The sequence below is a fragment of the Apteryx mantelli genome, chromosome 6 (genome assembly GCF_036417845.1).
Source record: "Apteryx mantelli isolate bAptMan1 chromosome 6, bAptMan1.hap1, whole genome shotgun sequence".
Taxonomy (NCBI): Eukaryota; Metazoa; Chordata; class Aves; order Apterygiformes; family Apterygidae; genus Apteryx; species Apteryx mantelli.
The window spans coordinates 49,431,894-49,452,389 of NC_089983.1; the positions used below are offsets into that span (position 1 = coordinate 49,431,894).

General features: G+C 47.2%; 1 protein-coding gene across 1 annotated transcript in view; it reads left to right on the plus strand.

The window, feature by feature from the left end:
- FMNL2 (formin like 2) overlaps positions 1 to 20,496 on the plus strand; it is a 186,722-nt gene that overhangs the window by 99,945 nt on the left and 66,281 nt on the right. The window contains exons 2-3 of the mRNA XM_067299446.1: positions 5,295 to 5,378; positions 19,520 to 19,600. Of these exons, the coding sequence (XP_067155547.1) occupies positions 5,295 to 5,378; positions 19,520 to 19,600 (165 nt within the window). The remainder of the gene's footprint in view (positions 1 to 5,294; positions 5,379 to 19,519; positions 19,601 to 20,496) is intronic.

Here is a 20,496-nt window from a genome sequence, read left to right on the forward strand (position 1 = left end):
TAGCTCTCGCTGTCATGCTGAGACAGATGAAGTCATCAGGAAGCGGTCAAAGGAAAGCTGCCGTGGATGAAGTGCGCTTGGGTGGAATGAGACTAAATCACGACAAGTCTCGGTATGCAGCGCAGTTACCACATCATCTGGCCGTGGGCTTCAGAGACACCGTGGAGGGTGCCAATTTGGATGTAGCTGAGTTTTGTTTAATAGGTTAAAAACATATATTTCCTTGATGCACTTTTGATTTTATTTTTAACTCTTAAGCAATTTAATATTTTGTAAGTCTGCTAGTATTTCCCCCAGTTTTCCATCTGCTACTATGATTAATTTAAGTTCTAGCTTTATAATGCCAATCCAGAGCAGAAGAAATGGAAACCTTACCTATATTATTTGGCACATAGCAGTAGACATGAATAACTTTGGAATTTGCGGGGAAAAAGAGAAGTTATGTGTTTTTGGAGCCAAAATATGATTGGAAACTGGCCCTTGTAGACAGCACTATGCAGCGAGGGCTCTCGTTGCAGTTCTGTTGGAGGGTAATGTTCCAGAGGTCTGGTTGTAGGTGTTTCTGAGGAATCAAAAACCTCACTCCGAGTTCCTAAAGCTACAGACTGCGTTGATTTCCTGTTGCCTTTGCAGACGTTGAGGTAGAATCCTGCGTCAGAAGTTTAGCTCTTTCTCTTTTCAGTTCTAGAAACACTGTGATGTAATGGAAATTTAAAAAGTGATGAGGAAGATGGGATTAGTTTCCTAAGAATACGAGTCTTTGGGAGAGAAGAACGGAGGAAAGATCTGTGCTCCTCACAGGACGAGGTACCTGATTAGCACCTCCTGGTTTCGGAGTTTTGGGCAATGCTCTGTGATCTGGGTTCTTCTTCCCTGAGGAATGAAATATGAGCGCAGGAGCGCATAATGAACGAAAGCTCGCGTAAAGCCCGCTGAAGCCCTGTTACACCACCACTGCTACGCAGCCCAGGACCGTCGGCGTGGGCAGGTCTCTGTTCCCCACCACCCAGCAGTGGGTGACTCTTACAGCCTGTTACAGTTCTTCCCGTTTTGCAGAAGGATGAAAGCAAGAACCAGCTCCTTGCTGTTACAAGCACCGTTGCAGTGCACCTTCGGTAGCCTTGTAAGATGGTACAAAGAGGACGGAGCGTAGCACCAGCCCGTGTTGTCAGCAGTTTGCGCTGGTGTAAAGGAGGCAAGGGATTTATACCGTAGTCCTACCGAATGTTTCCCTGGGACCATGTCTGTAAAGCATCTCTTATGGTTGGTCCGTCAACTCTGTGCACAAGTGCTTGTTCCTGCCACCGCGCTGCCCCATGACTGTGTCAGTTTGTGCCGCCATGCAGTTTATTGGACTCATGGACCTGACTTGAATTAAAAAGAGCTTGACAAAAAATGGTTATTTTTAATCCTGATCCCCAGACGCTTCAGATGCGGAGGAAAGGAGAGTGGACAGTGCAGAAATCAGCCTGCATGAAAAGCAGAGAGCCTCAGGTTGTGAGTGAGGATGTCTTGTGATAATTTCCAGTAAATGAGTGCAATCTGATCTGTTTTTAGGAAAGCCAGCGTTACCTTCAACCCGATTTATGTATAAAGCATAAAAGTTAATGTCAAACTGTGACTCTGCTAGTGTAAAAATCTCTGGTCCAAGCGCAATCCCTCCTTGCTGCATGAGTGGTGAGTACAGAGGTATGGCAGAAAACAGGAAAAGTTTTCTCCTTCCCGGTTACCTCCGAAAAGGTGAAGTTAGCAGGAAGCTCTGAGGAAGGGGATTTGAGCTGCTGCTGGAGAGATGTCCCCCCGTCCTCTGCCTCGTCTCAGGGTCCTGTCCACTGCGTGCCCACGGTTTGACACAGGGTATGTTGCAGGTGAACAGTAAAGCTTTTCCTGCAGTTGAGTAGATCCTCAGAGATAAGGAAAGGTACCTGAAAAAGCCCCAGGAAAAATACCAAAAAGTACATTAAAATGATATGCAGAATGAAGAACTGATAAGGTAGATGGTGAACGACTGCAAGAGGAATCAAGGGCAGATAAGATCACAGCCTATAAATACTGTCAACATGACAGCATAGATGAGCAAAAAGAAGAGTATTTGTTATCTGATGGAAAATAAGCTTCAAAGAACGGCAATCCCGACAGGAGAGCGGGAGAATGGATCTCCGGGAGTGGAGACGCTCTAGATGGAGGTAGATAAGCTCCTGCGGAATGATAGCAAATACATTTCCAAAATACAGAAGGTGGGATCAGGTAGATACCCGCTTTCTCCTGCCGCCTGCAGCGGTTCTGTGCAGGCCGCAAGGTCGACCTGAGCTAGAGGCGTCTGTCGCCTGTTCACAGCCTTCCCAGCAAGAAGAGAAACTTGCCGTCACTCCAAAGATGTCGAAAGAAGGTGTTCAGGGCGTGAGTCACTGTTTCTATATGTGCTCCTCCGCTTCCAGGGCAGGCGCTGGCGGGGGGCCAGAGCGCGGGCGTTGCGGAGGAGGTAGGTGAGGTCTCGCCGGCACCGCGCGAAGCCCACGCGCGTGGCGTCGGCCCCCCTCGGGGCAGCCCGGCGCGGCAGGGCCGTGCTCTGCGGCGCTCGCTCCTCCCGCGGACCGCCGCGCTGGGGCTCGCGGCGAGGAGGGGAAACCAGATGGCTGCGGCAGCGCCGCTCCCGCATCCTCCACCCCGTCTCCTCGCAGCTATCGCTGCCCGCGAGGCAGGAATGTCTGATCCGCTCGTGAATCACCTCCTGCGCCGCCGCGGTTGCTAGCCCAGGCTGTTAAAGTAAACTGGTGGAAGCTGAAATCTGAGACGGTGGCCATTTGGGAGCCGAGTCAAGAGCCGCTCCGATACGCTGCCTCCCCGGCCGCAGAGCCTCTCCAGGAAGGGGAGAGGCAGGGCGACAGCAGCCTCGGCCTGCCGGTAGCACAGCTACAGCAAAGCGAGCGTGTGGTTTATCATAGCCATAACGAAATGGGAGGGCATAGACCTTCGTGTGGTACCTAAGCACTGAAACACAAGTGGCGAACACCTTTCGCTGTGATCGGAACGTGGCGCTAAGTCAGCCAAAATAGTCTCGGAAAGCGTCACCGTTGACCGACCAGCCCTTGCCGGTTAAGCTCTCCGGGCTCCGATGCAAAATCCGTCATCGCGCCAAGCTCGCCCCCGAGCCTCGCACGCCTGTCGTTGGTCCCCGTGAGCGTGCCGGGTGCCGTATGCACCTTTATAATGCCGCAGTGATGGCTCCTGGCGACTGCGGTCTGCGTTCAGAGGTTAGCGCTTGCTGTCAGAGGCCAAATCGGCGTATGCGCTGCGTAAATGTCTTTTCCCTAACAGGAAAGCTGTAGAGAGTTTTAACGTTTAGCTGTAAGTACAATTGACAGACTGCATTTCTGATAATGTATTTTAAAAGTATTACTTCCTAATGCACAACGATTTATCATAGGCTTTGAAGTTACTTAGCTATCACTCCAGCATGTGTATGGATGTACACAGTATTTCTCGTACGTCTGCTTGTGGCTGGGCTGTTAGAGTTGCATCACGGCCTTGGATTTCGTTCAGCCATTGCTAGGGCTTATTTACATTTGGATTTGATGGTGTGCCATTAGGTTATGGAATTATGCATCTTCTCTAAAGCTGCCCAGATAGACTGGGCTGATCTCAGCAGATACTCTTGTGTGCGCTCCTCGCAGCTCGGACAGCGTGCTTCCCTCCTCTGTCATTCGCGGGCCCAAGGTTCGTGCCCTGGAGCTCAGGCTGGCTGTGCGAGCCCCGCTACAGGCAGAGCGAGGATCCCAGGGTGTTTTCTAAGAGTCCCGAGGACAGGTTTGTTTTAATAAGTCTCTAAAACTGCCTGTTACACAGGTTGTGAAGTTGCGTAGTTCTGGAGCAGAATATTTTGATACCTAAATGCCGGTTTATTGATTACTGCTTCGCCGCTTGATTGTTTGCCAGCCTTTGATCCTGGCCTGTCTTTGCGCCTGGGAGCTGGCTGGGCCTGCCGTAGCCTTTTGGAGATGAAATGAGGAGACGCGGTGATTGCCAGCGCCGGGGGCGTGCGTGGCGCTGCCCTGACCCGGCTGGCAGCGTGGAGGTGCTCCAGCGCCTGGGTGATGCTTCACTCGGTTCCCAAGAGGAATCGTGCAGGGCAGACCAGCTGTTTCTGCTTCTGAAGTGTTAATTCAGGATTGCCTCTGTGGGTAGGGGAGCATACGGAAGAGAACGTGAGCTAGAGCCTGAGCGGTTCGTAACGACTCCTGCGTTCAGGCACTTCACCTGGCCGTGCTTCGGCTGGCTGAGAGGGAGGTTCCTGCAAGCACGTGTTTGCCAAGCTCTTGGAGGAGTCCTGCGTTCTCCTTAAGTGTAAATGCAACAATTATGCAGCGTGTTTGGAGACACAGCTCTTAGAAAAGCTGCTTGTGAATAAGTAAAGTGTCTGTGCTGTTCTCCTCCCAGACAAACACTCCTGGAACAGATATCTTATTTGACATCAAAGGAGAGATAACAAATGATAGGCATCATCTAATTGATGCCTTTCCCGTATGTTCTCATTCTTTATTGCAGGTTGTCAGTCACAGCCTCTAGATCGTTGTTTGTGTGTGTATGATGGGCACAGTATCACGATGGGCAGCAATCCTAGCTCCAGCGAGTACACGATCCAGATAAGCTTGTATGTGGTGACATTTTAAAACTGAAGAGCGTCCTGCTGTTAAAATAAAATGAAATGGCATTTCAAGATCTTGTTTGAAGAAAACTAGCCTTCTGAAATCCCCCAGTGTGCAGCTGAATTCTGCGGTTTTCTTTATTAATATGCTTGAATGAGGGGGACAGGGAAGGGGAAGAGGGGAAGTGGTGCGAGGGCCGTGGTGCACCGCGCAGAGGCAGGAGCGATGCGGCTGCAGTGGCGAGGTGGCTGCTTTGCAGCAGCAACATGGCCTTGCCCGGCCTCGCGCTCCGGGCTGGCTGTGTTGCAGCGCAGCAAGCCCCGTCCTTTCCACTGAGCAGCCGCTGTTTGTTTGACAGTCGTGAGAACCAGTGCTCACCTCCTCCTCCTCCTCCTCCTCCTTCCCAGCGTGGCTCAGCACCAGGAGAGGCATCGCTGAGCCCTGCCCATTGCTGCTTTGTGATTCGCTGGCTCTTTTGGGGCCAAAGACGACATTTGGAGGGAATGTTTCAGAATAACTCTGTCAACAGGAATTCACATAAAACAATTAAAACAACCACAGCCATGTTGTCTGGGTTTGCTCACGTCTGACTCCTTCTGAACTTTAGCCCTTTGTGGTCCCTCATGTTTGTTTTCTCTTTCTCCGCAGAATGCAATGAACTTGCCTCCTGACAAAGCCAGGTTATTGCGGCAGTACGACAACGAGAAGAAGTGGGAGCTCATCTGTGATCAGGTAAGGGGCAGCTGGGAAGGCTGTTCACACACATCCTATTAAGAGCACAAACTGAGTTTTGTCAGCATTGTCCCAAGGCTTGAAAAAGACAAGTGTTCGAATGGTTTCAAACATCCATTTCTTTGGCCTCATGCTCCATTATTTGTAACATCTCATAGAAGCCTGTAACAATACTTCCCTTTTTCTCCATAGAATGATATTTCTCTCCCATTTGACTTCATTGTCACGCCTTTGTCTATTTTCCCTATGTGATGAATGTTGCTTATTTTGCGTGGCATAGACTTGAGGAGAATGACCTTTATCCACCTCTTGGCAAGTGTTTTGACTTTGGTCTGTCCTGACCTGTATAATATGGATGAATGGTCTTGATCCAGTTAGTATCTGGCTTTCCACATCACACGCCATTATCACAGTTGGCGTTAGCTGTCCCCTTCAGTGCAACGTGAATGGTCATGCAGCCTGAACTACCTCTTCATCTCCAGAGGCTGAACAACAACCTTAAGAAGCACCATAGACTGAGACATCTTTTGTGAGTAAGCTCTGCTGTGGAGTGCAGACCTGGCAACAGTATATAACAACAGGTTGGCTCTGCCATGACAAATGAACAGAAACGACAACGTTTAGAGGAAGTGAAGCATGCAGAAGTTAAGAAGTGTATTTGTGAGCCAACACCAAAATCAAGTTCTAACATAAACTTCAAAAGTAATTGCTAAGGAAAATAATTGATCCAGGACTGGAAGGGGAGGATGTTTCTTTGAAATGTAAACACAGAGGGACCAGGATGCAAGTTTGGCAGAAGGTGCAGTCATGGTATGAGGTCAGGAACATCATAATAAATAGGTTTGTGGAGCTTTTCTTGTTTATCCATTACAGAAGTTGAGCCTATGATGAAATCCAGTTACCTTAAAGTAAAGTCAAATACAGAATTATCTGCTTCTTTCCAGGAGTTTTCTGTGCAGAAAACTTAAAGCATTGCACTATTTAAAGTTTCAGTAGTGATCCTGAGCAAATTGCTTAATCTACTGTGAGTGATTTGTTTCTTCAGGGATGTTAGCTTGGAGCATGCACGTTCAAAACGTGAGCATTTAAGAAGTGTGAGCTTTGTGCATGAGTGTGTACGTTCTCAGTTTGCACCGATTTGGCAATGGGCAGGCAGAAGTAGTTGCATCATAGCCTTCATGTGCTCACACCTCAGAGCTGATCCACCCTTTGCAACATGCAGCTGCTGCTGATTCATCTCAGCCCTAAACTCTACAGCAAGATAAGAGAGAGGGACAGGTGGAAATACACAGTGAGGAAAATTTTGCAACCTGGAGTAACTGCGTATCTTAATAGCTTCTTTTACAACATGCTGAACCCATCCCAGGGTTAAGATGAATCCGCTTCCCATTGCTTTGAAAGGGTAAGCAGAGAAGAAGCAGCATTGGACTGTTGTAACTGGCGCTGCAGAGTCTAATCCGGTGAAGATCCCAAAAAAGTAGGCAGCTGACAGTGTGCCACCCTTTCCAGGCTGCAGCCATCGGAGGGGACATGCTTTGGGAGCCAAGGGACTGCATGCCTGTTATCTATCGCAACTCCCTGGCCGCCCCGACATCCCTTGTGAGTGCTTGCCAGCCACTGTGAATTAGAACAGCATGGAGCAGGTGTCTGTAAAAGCACCGTAATACAGCATATGGTGTGTGAAATATTTATATCTGTCCACATAATTATGGCACATGGCTAGAAATACTTCCATGAATAATTTTTGTACAGAATGGATATTTTAATGTGGAAGCAGAATTTGAACTGCTATTTTGTATTGGAATCACCCATTACACCATTCTTCATCCTTTTTTTGCTTATTGAAGGACAGAGGATGTAAATTCATGAAATAGCTTGAAGAAGTTAACTCTTACTCTGCATAGTTCTGTGCTCAGTTTCAGCTTATGTCTGAAAAGGAAAAGGGTCCAGACTAAAGAAATTGCTCTTAAGTGGTATTTTCTAAATAGCTTGTGAAACAGGCCCTGGTTGTTTGTCTGTGAAATATTTTGAGAACTAGTTGCTGGGGCATTAGGGTGTTAGGGGCATTAATTAATGCATCAGAGGGTTTGGGTCGCAAAAGGAACTCTTGATTTACAGAACTAAGATTAATGAAAGTGAGGAGCTACTGATCTCATGCTTAACATAATAATAATAATAATAATAATAATCTCAAATCTTTCTGCTGAAGCCTGGTGAGGGTTGCTGGGCTGGTTGTGGAGGACTCATCTGGTGTGGTCTATAAACCTTTTGAGCCTTCTAAGCTTTTCTGCTGCTATTGTAAAAGCTGTTCCTGACTTCTGGTTTAGCGAGCAAGGAATAAATTTATGGAAGATAAAGCAAAACCAGTATTCCTGCTGCTGCTCATGTATTTATAGTGGTCATAACAGTGTCTCCCTGAGCTAAGGTAGGCAGATGGGCAATCTTAGTCCCAGGTAAATCTAACTGAACGCAGGCAGGCGAGCTCGGGGCAGGGCTGTGACCCAGCGGCGGGGTGAACGGGGAGATGTTAGTTCCTGACGTGGTTGTATGTGGGCTGGCACGGAGGGCAGGACTGCCTGGGCTGATGGTCGTGGCTCTGGAGGAGAAGGTGGGGATGTGGGTAGGGCTCCTCATCCCTGCCCATGGTTCAGAGGACATGCTGTGACCGGCTTAGGGTCTAGCTCTGTTCCTGCCCAGCCAGTGGTTTCAGGATTTACGTGGAGATAAGAGCTCTGAGGACCCCTCTTTGAGAGCTATGGCCCTTCCTCTCACCCCTGGAGAGTATCCTTAGAGGAGCAGGTTGGGGGTTCGTTAGAGAACTGCTCCTTCCTCCCTATGGCTGATTGCAGGCCCTCCTGCCTGGAAGGGACCGCGCGGCAGGTCAGCTGGGGAAGGTGAGTGTTGGGAATGAGCCAAGCAGAGAAGATGATAAAATTTCCTGACACAAGGAGGTACCCTTTCGGTTTACTGCCTTTTCCTGGAGAGTGATGTTTGGTGGTAGTCTGGGGCTTTGTCCCAGCCTTGCGGAGTGAGGTATCACAAAGGGGACAGAGATGTCGAGGGAGAGGGTGGGACCATCTTACGAAGTTCTTCAATGCCCTCTAATGGCAAATTGTGGCAGGGCGCAGCATGGCAGGGGCAGAGACTTGCGTCCTCTCCTTGGGAGATGCTGCGGATGCGTGGGGAATAACAAGTTAAGAGACATAAGAGGAAGGGAAGGATTGCTGGGAAGTCATGTGATTTACACCCAAAGTCCATGGGTCATGGGTCCGTGCCGTGCCCCGGGTCCATGCCAAGTGCTCGTTGCACCAGAGGCAAGGCCACATTCGGTGCATCAAGAGCGTTCCCTGTTCAGCTCTAGGGTTTTGGCTTGTGACTGAAAGTGAAAGTGTGCGAGTACACACCCTTTTGGGAACAAAATCCTTGAGTAAATAGGTTGTGCCACACTAGTCTCTGTTTCTTTCAGCTCTGGGAGTGAAATCTTGGTTATGCTGAAGACAAAAATGGTATTCCCCTTGACTTCAATGTCTAAAGTTGCCTTCGGGAAGCGAGGTTTATCTTGGTGTGCTTTTTGGCGGAAGATCGTGGTAAAGGGAGAGTCCAAGCACAGAAATCTGGTGTTTTGAGATTATACTGTCAAAAATAAACAACATTCAAAATAGCCTTGCGAAGGATAACATCTGAAACCACAGAGCGACCCTAAAGGTCTGTGTTCATATGTACTTGTATTAAACAAGCTTTAATTGTAGTTGTTAGACCATTTTCTTAATTAATAAGACAAAAATATTAATTAGTAGGCTCTCTGTTCTGCCAGAATTTGTATCCACAGTTCGTACTAGCTTATACATTACAGTCACACCCCTAGGATCCAGGCTTGCTTTTCACACTCTTTCCTCTTCTGCACCTTTTTGCCCGAGTTCTGCAAAGGGGAAATGGCATATAGCTTTCCTTTCTATAAAACGTGGAGAGCCATCTTAAAGCCCAGAGAACTGGGAAGAGCCTACAAATATCTCTGTGCCCTTTGGCTTCAGGCTGGGAGTTATTTTAAAGGCACGCTCAGTCCCGTTTAGTCTGCAAATAGCAGAGCAGTTGAGACAGCAGTCTTGCGCGTTGACTTTGGGTCTCAGGTGGATTATTGATGGAGAAAAAGCTGGCAGGCAGGCGTTGAGCCTGGACAGAGATTTCCCTGGGATGCTGTGCTATTGATTGTGTGACAGAAATATCAGAGCAAAGCCCCAAATTGCTCCTCAGAAATTAGATAAAGGGAGGGCGATTGAAAAGTGGCATCTTACATTGTACGTTGCCTATGGTGCCGTTACCCTTTTTGCAGGAGAGAGCTGGATTTCTTGACACCATGCAGCCAGTACTTTTCCCATCTTCATATATCCTGCAGTTGCCATTTACAGCTCTGTTTTGAGAGCTTTTGCATAAAATATAAATGTTTGGTATACCAGTTAATCTCCCCCCGCCTTGTTTTCTGTGTAAAATGTGGGTTATCTTTAAGCTATAGTGATAGAAAATCCAGTGTTTTATTGAACTCCTAAGCAGCTGGACAGTAGAGACATTCACAGCTTCATGCGTCCGGCTCCGTGGCCACGTGAAAGGTGGCTTGTTAAAGGTCAAACCCCGAGGAACGGGAGCAGTTGGACGTACACGTGGGGCACGAAGTCAACGACTCTTCCGCTGCAGGGACCGGCAGGAGGAGGCAGCGTTGTTAGCGTGCTATGGTCTGTCTGCGGTTTCGCTGTCTCGGCCAGGTCCCTAGCTGACGTGCCGGTGACCTGATTTTGCAGAAAGTTAATAATGGTGGGAACAGATCCCTCTGTGCTGATCAGCAGGTGAAATCTGCCCCCGAAGTGTTATAATTAGTGCGGAGATGAATGGCTGCTATCATTTCGTTTCATAATAAGACATAAAAAATGAAATTTCTCTCGTACCGGCCCTCAAATTTTGTTCAGGAATGGAATATGGGTGGTCGAAACGTGTCCTGCTTTGACGACGTGTTGGTACTTTGGGAGTAAGAAGACGCTAGCATCCAGCCCCGTTTGTCCACCGTCTTTGACTGGCATTCGCGGTGTGGGTAGGTTAGGGGCTCGAAGGGCTCCCGGCGGCTGCTGCGCAGGGGGCTGCTCGTTGCAGGCCGGGACACCGACGCGGATGCTTTAGGTGCTTGCCTAGTGTACGTGAATCCCGAGAATGAAACAAGTTAGTAAGGGTAATGCTAATAACATATGTCACTAAGGCAGAAAATGTCCTGAATGTTTTTGGAAGCTAAAGAATACTGGAAAAGCCACAATTTCCTGGTTTCAGAATAAATCCATTTTCCAGATTTGGGTGACCAAGAGATGTATCAAGTTCTTCTTCAGATCGCATGGAAGAGGAAAGAGAGAAATCTGACAGTTCTTTTTTGCTGCTGAAGTGCAGTGCCTCCCCTCCCTTTTTTTGTATCCTTCAGGAAAAGGCTGTTGTAATTCTTGAAACTGTTGGTGAAGAAAGCAGTAGGAATAGTTTTATGCTTCCTCATTCAAGCTTTTCCCCGAATTCTTGTTGTTTCTTGCTCTAAAGACTGGGGACTAGGTGATCTCGGCGTTCAGCAATGCGCTTGGGTTTCGCCTTCCCGGCGAGAGCTCCCGCAGCCGCCTCCGCGTAGCCCCGTCGCTTGCCCTCTCTCCCTCCCTCCCTCCCTCGCCAGCAGCCCCGGCAGAGCCGGCCGGGAACGCTGCAGGGAGTTTAGGTCGGAGGGAGGGTGTCGGGCGGCATCACTCCTCTGAGTGCTCCCACCGACGGGAAATCTGCTCACGGGGGCACTTGCTTTGCTTCTGCTCCCCAGTTAAATGCGAAGGAGCCGTTCTGTTGAAAATTGCTGCTGCTGCTGCTTGCTCTTTGCGTGTGTTTATCTGCCTTTCTATTGCCTCCTGTTGTCCATTGTTCTGCTGTATAACACTGATCCTCAGCAATTTTTCGAGTAAGAAAGGACCTTTTATTCTTGAAAATTAAGTTAATCTACTTGCTAGGTAGCTGGCAAAGAATAAAATTATTGTCAGTCTGTGCTTTTCCCATTTCAGGTTTGTAGATAGCGTTAATGCTCATGTGAGTCACGCAGACAACGAAGATAAGATAGATTCCATCAGAAATTTATTAACTTTGTCATGTCTTAACAATGCAGTTCGGGGACTACAATAAGGGGAACTGATAACGTGTAAATTGTGATGACGCCAACAGGCATACGTCTTTTGCTCAGTGAAATTTGGAGAGCTGAATGTGAATTTTGAAGTGTGTGTGGTAAAAATCCCCAGCCTCCTAGATCAAGTAGCATTAAAGCCCTTGCCATGTACATTTATATTTTGAAAGCAAGTTTTGCCTGATGAGCAATTCTGAATTGCCAAAAGTGGAGAGGAGGAGGAAACAGGAAAAAGCAACAATTTTTAACCTGTTATTTATGGTAGCTAAGGAAAGCAAATTACATGGAAATAGCACTGCCTCAGTGTTAGCCAGAGAGCGTGTGGTCCTGCACAGGGCAGTGTTTGTACTCGTAAACGCTAGTATCTACCGGCAAGTAAATGCTATTCAGGAATGCACTTCACTGCATGGGACCTTGCGAGGTTCGTTCCACTGCTGATGCGAGGTCTCTCCAGAGAGGGCAGGGTCCCACGGCTTCGCCCTGGCGCATGAGCTGCTGGAGCGGAGTCAGCGGCAGGGAAGCGTGGACCTGCAGTAAAGAACCCGAATGCACCGATACGCTGCGAGATACCCTTTGCTCGTGTTAGGAGAAGATAATCATTTTTAGATGCTATGTGGGGAGAGATTTTTCCATCTGATTACGTGGACTGTTTGGGCAATATATTTATTTTACATAACTGGAGATAGTGTGATTTTATATTGGAAGCCTGTGCTGCAGTTGTCCCTGGTAATCCAGGGACGAAGAATGGATGAGGGCCGTTGTGTCAGAGCGGGACGCGTCGGGGACCTGAACGGCCGCCTGGGAGCCAGGAGCGCGGGTGCCCTGTCGCTCACCCCGTGGCTTTGGGAATGGCAATGACATACTCAGTTTTCCTACCTGTAAAATGGGAACAACCCTTTGCACTTATTTTCACCTTGGTGGACAGCTGAGATGGAGGAAGTTAGCAGCAATATGGGCGTTGTTTGGAAATGTAAAGCTAGGACTGAAGATCATAATTTTGACAAAACAGCCTAAAGCAACGTTGCTCAACTATGTAGATGCTTCTTTGATTGCATAGGGAATGAAAGCCAGACAGGGCCCTTTGGAATTTAATTGTGGTGGGAAATAAGAATAAATCCAATATATGATACAGTGATGCCCTTACCAGTAAAAATACTGCTGCTTAGATCGGAAGTTTCACTGTCCTGACCTTTAAGACTTGTGTTGAATCACTTCAAGGAGGTACTTTAGCCAGAAAGTCTAGGTCTGAATTTTATGACCGATGGATTAGGAGTGGATAACAGCGATGTAAAACATTAAAGCCCAGCTTTTGTTGTGGGTGGGAGGGTGATTTTTGTGCATGCCGTGAGCCTTGTCCCTTTCCCCGACTAGCATGTGTCTGTGCCACGGCCGTACACGGGGGCCTGCTCCGTGCCGTGGCCACGCTCACGCCAATTCCAGGGAAGAGGCAGCCCGAAGCAGGCTGGGTCCCATCGGGTGGGTTCCTCTGGCCCCCAGCCCGCACCCTCGGGAGGGAGGGCAGGCTGCGTCCAGCCTGAGGGCCGTGGGCCGGCCAACCTCGGGTCTGGCCGTTGTTTATAGCATTGGTGGGAAGCAAAGTACCGGGCCTGAAATCGCGTTGTTCTGCTTAGCCTCTCGCCTTTGCACCCCGTGTGCATTCCAGCGTGACGGCGGTAGCTGCTCTTCCTTCCTCGGGCCGCTGGCTGCGAGCAAACGCTCCGCGTACCCCGGGGGCAGTGCGGGGGCTCCCGTTGCAGGTGTTGCACAGCCGCAATCCCCAGAGCCGGCAGCTTGCGACACATCAGCCTCTCATATAGAACAGTCGAAGCCGGATAAACCAAGGCAGTAACCATATCCAGTAAAGGGCAATTTTTAAAGCTAATCTCTCGTGACTTTCCAAAGCAGAAAACACTTTAAGGAACTCTAAAATAAAGTTTTCAGGACCAAATGTTTACCACAGCTGATCTGTGATCACTAGTTAGAGAAGAGCATTACTCCTATCTGCTGTTCACTACTAACTTCTTTAAAATCTTTCAGCCTGAATAATTCCTCTGTGCAATAATAAGCAGTGTCTTTTTTTTTATAAACTACCTGTAGAGATTATTATGTAAGTACATAATTGCAGCTAGCTTTTGAGAAGCAAACAAAAACATATAATATCTGCATCACAGACTACGAAATTTGTTAACTGACTACCTTTAAGCATTTCATTTTGAAGACTACAGATATTAAAACTGGCAGTTAGGAAAAGCTCGTGTCATTCTAACAGATGATGCCTGATTATTAAGTAAGAGAAATATATCCAAAAGAATAAAATAACTTCTCTAGAGGATGAGACTAAACACAGCAGAGCTACATCAGCATTAGAGAACTCCCAAGAAGAGGAAGAATAAATATTAAAGCTAATGAGGAATCTTGTCAGGTGTCAGACACTTGCATCTTGTTGGTGCTCTTGGAAGAGCTGATCTGTCTGTCGTACGTACAGCTTGCTCTTACAGATTACTTGCCTTCCTTGCAAAACTGGCCTTCGTTCTTGTGCCCAGCTACTTTGCAGATGTAAATGATAATATTTGGACATGGTTTTCCAATTGCAGAGTGCAAATACTTGTTCCTTTAGTTGTTTGTAGGGAAAGAGGTAAGCATTAAAATGTTTTAATATCCCTAGAGCTCATACAAAACTATTGTGCTGGGGGAAAAATGAGAAATGGTTGTGGTCTCGGAGGTTCACATACCTCTAGCAAACTCTTTCCTGGCCTGCAATGGGCCAGATTCTCATTTACAGCAAAGTGGGTGTTTTTGTCTCTCTGGCAGAGTAAAGAACTTCTAAAATGAGTTAATGGATGTAAAGTGCTTCTGCATACTTACATTTATGCCCGCTGTAAAGTCGCAGTCTGCAGTATCCTAAGGGGGCTGTAAGTCTGAACGAGAAACTGGCCCAACGGCATTCTGTAAAAAGTGCAGAAAGCAAGCTAGCAATTGAGGTGCTTTGGATATTGATACCCTATTATTTAAACTGATTTATTTTGTTTGCTTTCTTTTTCTTTTTCTTCTTTCCAAAAGTCCCTGCCCACCTCTGTGGGTGTGTTCCTTCTCCCTTGAGCGTATGCCGCGCTTCATGGCCAGTTCACTGCTCCCGCTGCTGAAGGGTTCGCGGCGAGGGCTGAGCACCGTGCATGTCCCAGGACCGAGCAGATGGCTTCTGCTCGTGCTGGTGGGAGCTGTGGGGTTAAATCTTGGCATGCCATTTCGAGACCTGTCTTTAACTCCCTGCATCTGTGTCTTGCCTCTGTCTTTCACAGTGCACTGGTAGCAGTTCCAATTAGCAGCGATTTAACTACAATTATGCAATTTCATAGGTAATTGTATACACACAAAGATGGAGGAGTCTAATAAAGAGAGATTTTTTGCAAACACGTGAGTTTCAAACCCTTAATTCCCTCATAGTTCGCTGGCCAGATTAAGAGCTGATGAAAACAGTTGCCGCTTGTCGGTAGAACGGGGCTGCTTAAACCAGCTCCGCATTTGGCCCTTTGCCTTGTTATGGGCTTGTTCTTTATTGTTGAAGGTTAGAAGATACAAATATTGCCCCTTCCTTTCCATTGCCGCAAACCCTGTTTATTTTCTAAATATTACGAGGGCGTAAAAGGGACTGTCTTACTGAACGAGAGCCAAGTTGGATGAGCTGCTGTACTGGGATCAGCCGGGGGTTGCTCTCCGCGCGGCGTCGGCTCGCCTGCGGCCCGGCTCGCGGGCGTGCAGTGCATAGCTCACATAGCTCCCGAGCCTTCGACAGGGGGAACGGCAGGCTCTTGATCCCCTTACCACCTGCAGCTACGCGTCAAATGTGCAGAAAGGCTTGAGTTTAAGGTTTGTTTGGAGTCACTTCTCCGGACAGCTGTGTGAGTTAATACCGGTGCTGCCCTGGGAGCTGTAAAGCTCTTTCTGCTGAAGGGAAGGTGTCTTGCATTGCATTTTGCAGTACCAGCCTATTGCACTAGCATGAGGAAGAGACAGTCCTGCTTGGGCAACGCATTGATATCCTACATACTTTTTTTCCCCAAACAGCTCAGTCCAGCACTTGCACTCTATTTGTATTGTCATTTTAGTCATTGCAGTTACGACTCCATGTCCACTGCATCCAACTCCACTCCTGCCACCAGTGTCCCCATGCACGTATTTCATGCACTTAAATTGTGCCCAGTATCTTCTGGAGTTCCCTGCCCTAGAGGATCCTGCAGGGCGATGTTACTTACTCTCGAACTTGGGGACACTAGAAAGTCCAAAGAGTTAGACCAGTAGTGACAGTGGCCCCAAGCGTGTGTCTGAGTCCACGTCTGTAGAGCTAGGAGGAAGCCGTAGCTGTGGGCGTGATGCTACACGTGAGGGATGGAGCACAACAAGCACCCTTCCCCTCTGCTCACAGAGGGACTGTCCACGTCGCAGTATTTATCCACAAAATGAGCCCTGCGTTACTGTTCGGAGCACGGAGAAGCTGCAGTGCGGACGGGGGGCACGCAGCACCTTTCGGGGTGTGCTTTCTGCTCCGCTGCATCAGCTCCTGACTGGACTTGAAGACCAAGGTACTTGAGCTCAGGTGTGTGGTATCAGTAAAGAAGCTTACATCAAAAGTTTGGACACATGAAGAAATTTGTATTTCCTGAGCTTCAATAGGTAAAAAGAAAACGCCAAATTCTGGGCCTCTCAGTTTGGCCCTTGCATCTATGTGAAGTTGCATGAGAAAGAAATCCCATTGTAAAAGAACAAACAAATGTCTGTTATCTGTCTTAAAAATTTCTAGCCTGGGGCTGGTGGACCACAGGGTAGATTTTTAGTCCATTTTTTCTTTCCTACCATGATGAATTACTTTTTTTACAGCGAGGAGCAAGATAATAACAGGAGCAACTTTTGGTGTTTAGACAGTACATTCTGGTAACTGGGCAGTAATCTACTATTCATACTATTCATTATGAAATAACTTTTAGATAATGTAGTCAAAATTGCATCCTGACCTAATAAATGGAGGTTTCAAATATCAGTTATAAAATGCAAAGCTGTAATATCAGGAGATAATTGTTATGAGATCTTTCCCCAAGGGAAGGGGCAGAATAGTTTAAAATTCCTCCAAGATACAAATAGTATCAGGACTTTTGGTAATTCCCTTAACAGGTCTGGACACAGCATATTCCTCTCAGAATAATTTGTGTTTCACAGCATTTTTGTAGAAGAACTTTCAGACTGGTTATGAAACTGGTAAAAGAGCAAGCAAAAACCAGGCAGCTCTCAAAATACAAACCCCACAGACATTATGTTTATCACTGTCATCCTCATTAGATTCTGAGCGTGGCTGATCCTGAGCCCGGGTTTATAGATTTGCTAAGTGGCCCCCTGTAAGCTACAATGTCCCAATGACTTTGGGTTAGTCATTGGAAAACCTTCAATGAGAACTGAGTCTCAAGCTCAGATGAGAATTTCTTTTCACTAGACTAGGTCAGCAGGTGAGGGAGACAGGGAAGCTTCTAGTCAAGGTGAAAAAATAGTCAGAATTAGTCAAGGAGGGAACTGATTTCAGATGTATATGTAAGACTGTATATTAACACCTTTTCCCCAAGTGTAACTGCATCAGCGAGGATTCTTCCAGGCCCCAGCTGGACTGTAGCTACCAAGTCTTTGCCAGCTGTTTCCAGCAGATGCTTTAGCTGGCACACTGCTGACAGAGAATAGAAATTAGGAAAGCAGATATGCTCATGGGTAACGAGATACTTTGCATAGGTAAAGCCCATGATTGGGGGTAACCCATCTTCCCCCAGGTCACTGAGTTTCGTAAGACTCTTTACAGAGCCAAGGGGAAGGAGAGCTAGCTGGCAGCTCCCAGAGCTTTCGCCGGTGGGACGGGGCTGGGCACCTGGTTCAAGATTTACGCAGTAACTGTAACGTTGGCCTCAGTAGTATTTTGTGGTTCACTTCCCTCGGCGATGGAGATGCATCAGCTCTGCCGGCCCTCATGTGACGGTGGCCCAGAAGAAAACCCTCCCCGAGCTGACGAGAGCTGGGGGTGGCTCAGAAACAGCAGTCCGGCCGGTTGTAGCAGGAGGACAGGCAGGTCGTGCAGTGTACGGGCCAGCAGAGCGCCCTTGCAGCTGGACTGACGTAACTGTGAATCAGTGTTTTTTAAAAACAAAAAGACCAGCAGTGTTTTCTGTTTCGTTTGCTAGGCAGCTTGCCTCAATTATCAATACACTCCCCATTCAAGCAATGTTGGCAGAAAATGGGGCAGGGAGCTAATCCGAGGCATGACGACTGTCTTGGTGCACAAGTTTGGTGTTGACACAGATAGCAGGATGTTGTTGTAATTGGGCAGTGTGTATTTAATGCATATTTACATAGGATAAACAAGCCCTTCAGTGTTATGTGCAAGTGTCGCACAGTCCTGGGGACATGACAACATTGTGTGATTATGTAATCAGTTTGAAAACGAAAGAGGAGCCTTCAGAGAGCATCGTTCAGGCTGTAGGAGGTGAGCAAGCCAGTGATGTTGCTAGGCCTATCTCCTCTTCCTTGTCTCTGAAGTACTGAAGCTGGAATTTGACAGCAGGTTGGTGGAACGCAACAAGTAGTCTCCTTCCTTCCTTTTTAGGAAGGAATATGCAAAAATTTCTTGTAGTCAGTCAATCCTTGTGCTCAGAGAAGGTGTACACACTGATTTGTACCCACTCTGTCATTGTACATCACTGGGAGAGCTGGTTTCTCAAGGAGAACCAGTGCCAATGGGTGGAAGTATTCATCCTCCCCTGTGCTGAAGACACTCTTGGGCAGCTGGTGGGTAGGGCGGGCAACAAAACCTCTGCAGCGTTATTGCCCAGCGAGCTGGCCAGCCTCATGTGTGCGTTGCATTTGAGGTGGAGACTGAACACCCAGCCTTCGTGTGCATGTGGAGCTCCACCACGATGAGCCGAACGCGCTGTGCTTGATGAAGGCCTCTTGCCTGCTGTTGCTGTCGTGGAGATGCCTGCGTTGGGATGCTGCAGCCGGTTCGGTGTACGTGGGAAACGAGTGCTCTTGCCTGTTTGGAGAAGGCCGTTGCCTCAGCTAGGAATCCCCTCAGAGGACTTTCTGAAGAGATCCATATGGCAAAGTCAAGTGCAATCTCTGAGTTACTTTTTGGATTTGGTGTTTTTTTCCAGGCCGCTTGCTATTGCCCCTGTGTTGCATGCGTTTTGTGAACGGGCTATGCTTGTGACGGGGGAATGTTTGCTGTGCCTGTGCGGTGCTCTCCCGTGCGTGGTGGTGCCTACACGCGTGAACGGAAAGCTGCAGGAAGGGGCAGGCCTGCAGCTGGCGGCTCTGCGTAGATACCTGCCAACGCTTGTCGTTCTCCATCCATTTGGTCTTACAATCCAATTTAATATCATGGGGTTAAAATACTACTTGCAGGCTCTGTCATTCATTTTTTGAAAACTGAACAATGAAATAACTTAGCTTCTTCCATAAGGAGAGACCGTTCAGTGTATTCGGTGTGTTTTTAGGCTTGTTCCAAATGATAAAAAAGTGTCTCAGCTTTTGCGGTGGTATCTTTCAATCAGACATAGACATACATTCTCTCTTGTAACATGTCTCTTTTCTCGCAGTACCCCTAACTAACAGGAACCCTGTTATTCAGATGTGTGTGTTTATATGTGCAATTAAACTTTAGAATTTTAATTAAATATGTAAAATACATCTGTATGCATCCTATATAAATATGCAACATTTCATAAAATCAAAAGATGCATGTAAATGTATTTTATTTGCATGTATAATACGTATTTGTAGATTATATGTTTATAAGTATGTACATATTAATTTATATTTTACCTGTATACTGTGTAAATATATTAGTGTGTGCATGTATTTTATATGTGCAAATAAGTAAATGTAGAAGGTGTTTTAAAATGGCTGATATTTATTCTTATGTTCTTTGCAGGAAAGATTTCAAGTGAAGAATCCTCCACATACATATATCCAAAAATTAAAGGGCTATCTCGATCCTGCTGTGACCAGGAAGGTGAGAAGTGTTCTGTTGCCTTTCGTATGTCTCTCATTGCTCCACTAGCATGGTCCTCGATTCAGTTCCTTCCTCCCTTTGTTTAAAAGGCCCTACAAAAGTCTCTAAGAAAAGGCTCTGAGATGTAACAAAACAGAGAAAAGCAAAGAGAAGTTTGAAAGACACTGCAGCTCAATAAGCAAGGAGAACAGATGTTGCACAGAAAAGGAACATCTGACAAATGGAACAAATTGTTTTAATAACTTTAGGTTCAATAAATAGTCTAACAAACTATCACTGAGTTCTGCTCTAGGCCTTGCTCTCCAAGGGGGCAGTGCGGGCAGCAAATAAAACCTGTGACACTGATGGCACATTTCTCACCCATGTGAAAAGGATGTCGAAGTTTTGGGTCCTTTGAGCATTCCACCCACATGACAAAATTCAGTACAACTGGCACTAGTTCACCCTCTCACTTGCAGTCTCATCAGAGTTTTCAAGGTTGTGAAGTAAAGACGGGTTATAGCTACATTGCAGGGCCTCATCTGTACTTCTGAACATTACTTTGTCCAAAATTGTCTGTTAATCCCTCACGAAACACTCAGGCATGTACTGCTTGTCCTTTGGACCAATGCCTCTTTATCTAGTGCGGTAGTGGGTAAAAGCCGACTGGAGCATCCCAACCCTTTTGAGAGTTTGCAGATGAGATTTTGTTAGTGCTGATAGTTGTCTGCAGCACTCCCCACTACTTTTGAGGAAAGGTAAAGTCTCCTGCCACAGATGTGTTTCTGAGGAGATGCAATGAGCCTGTGGGTGTGCTTCTGACGTGCAGAGGTAAATGCAGAACTAGCAAAAACACAGGAAAGGAGGAAGATGTCTGCAGTGTGCTCAGACAGGAGGCCAGTCAGCTGAAGCTCACC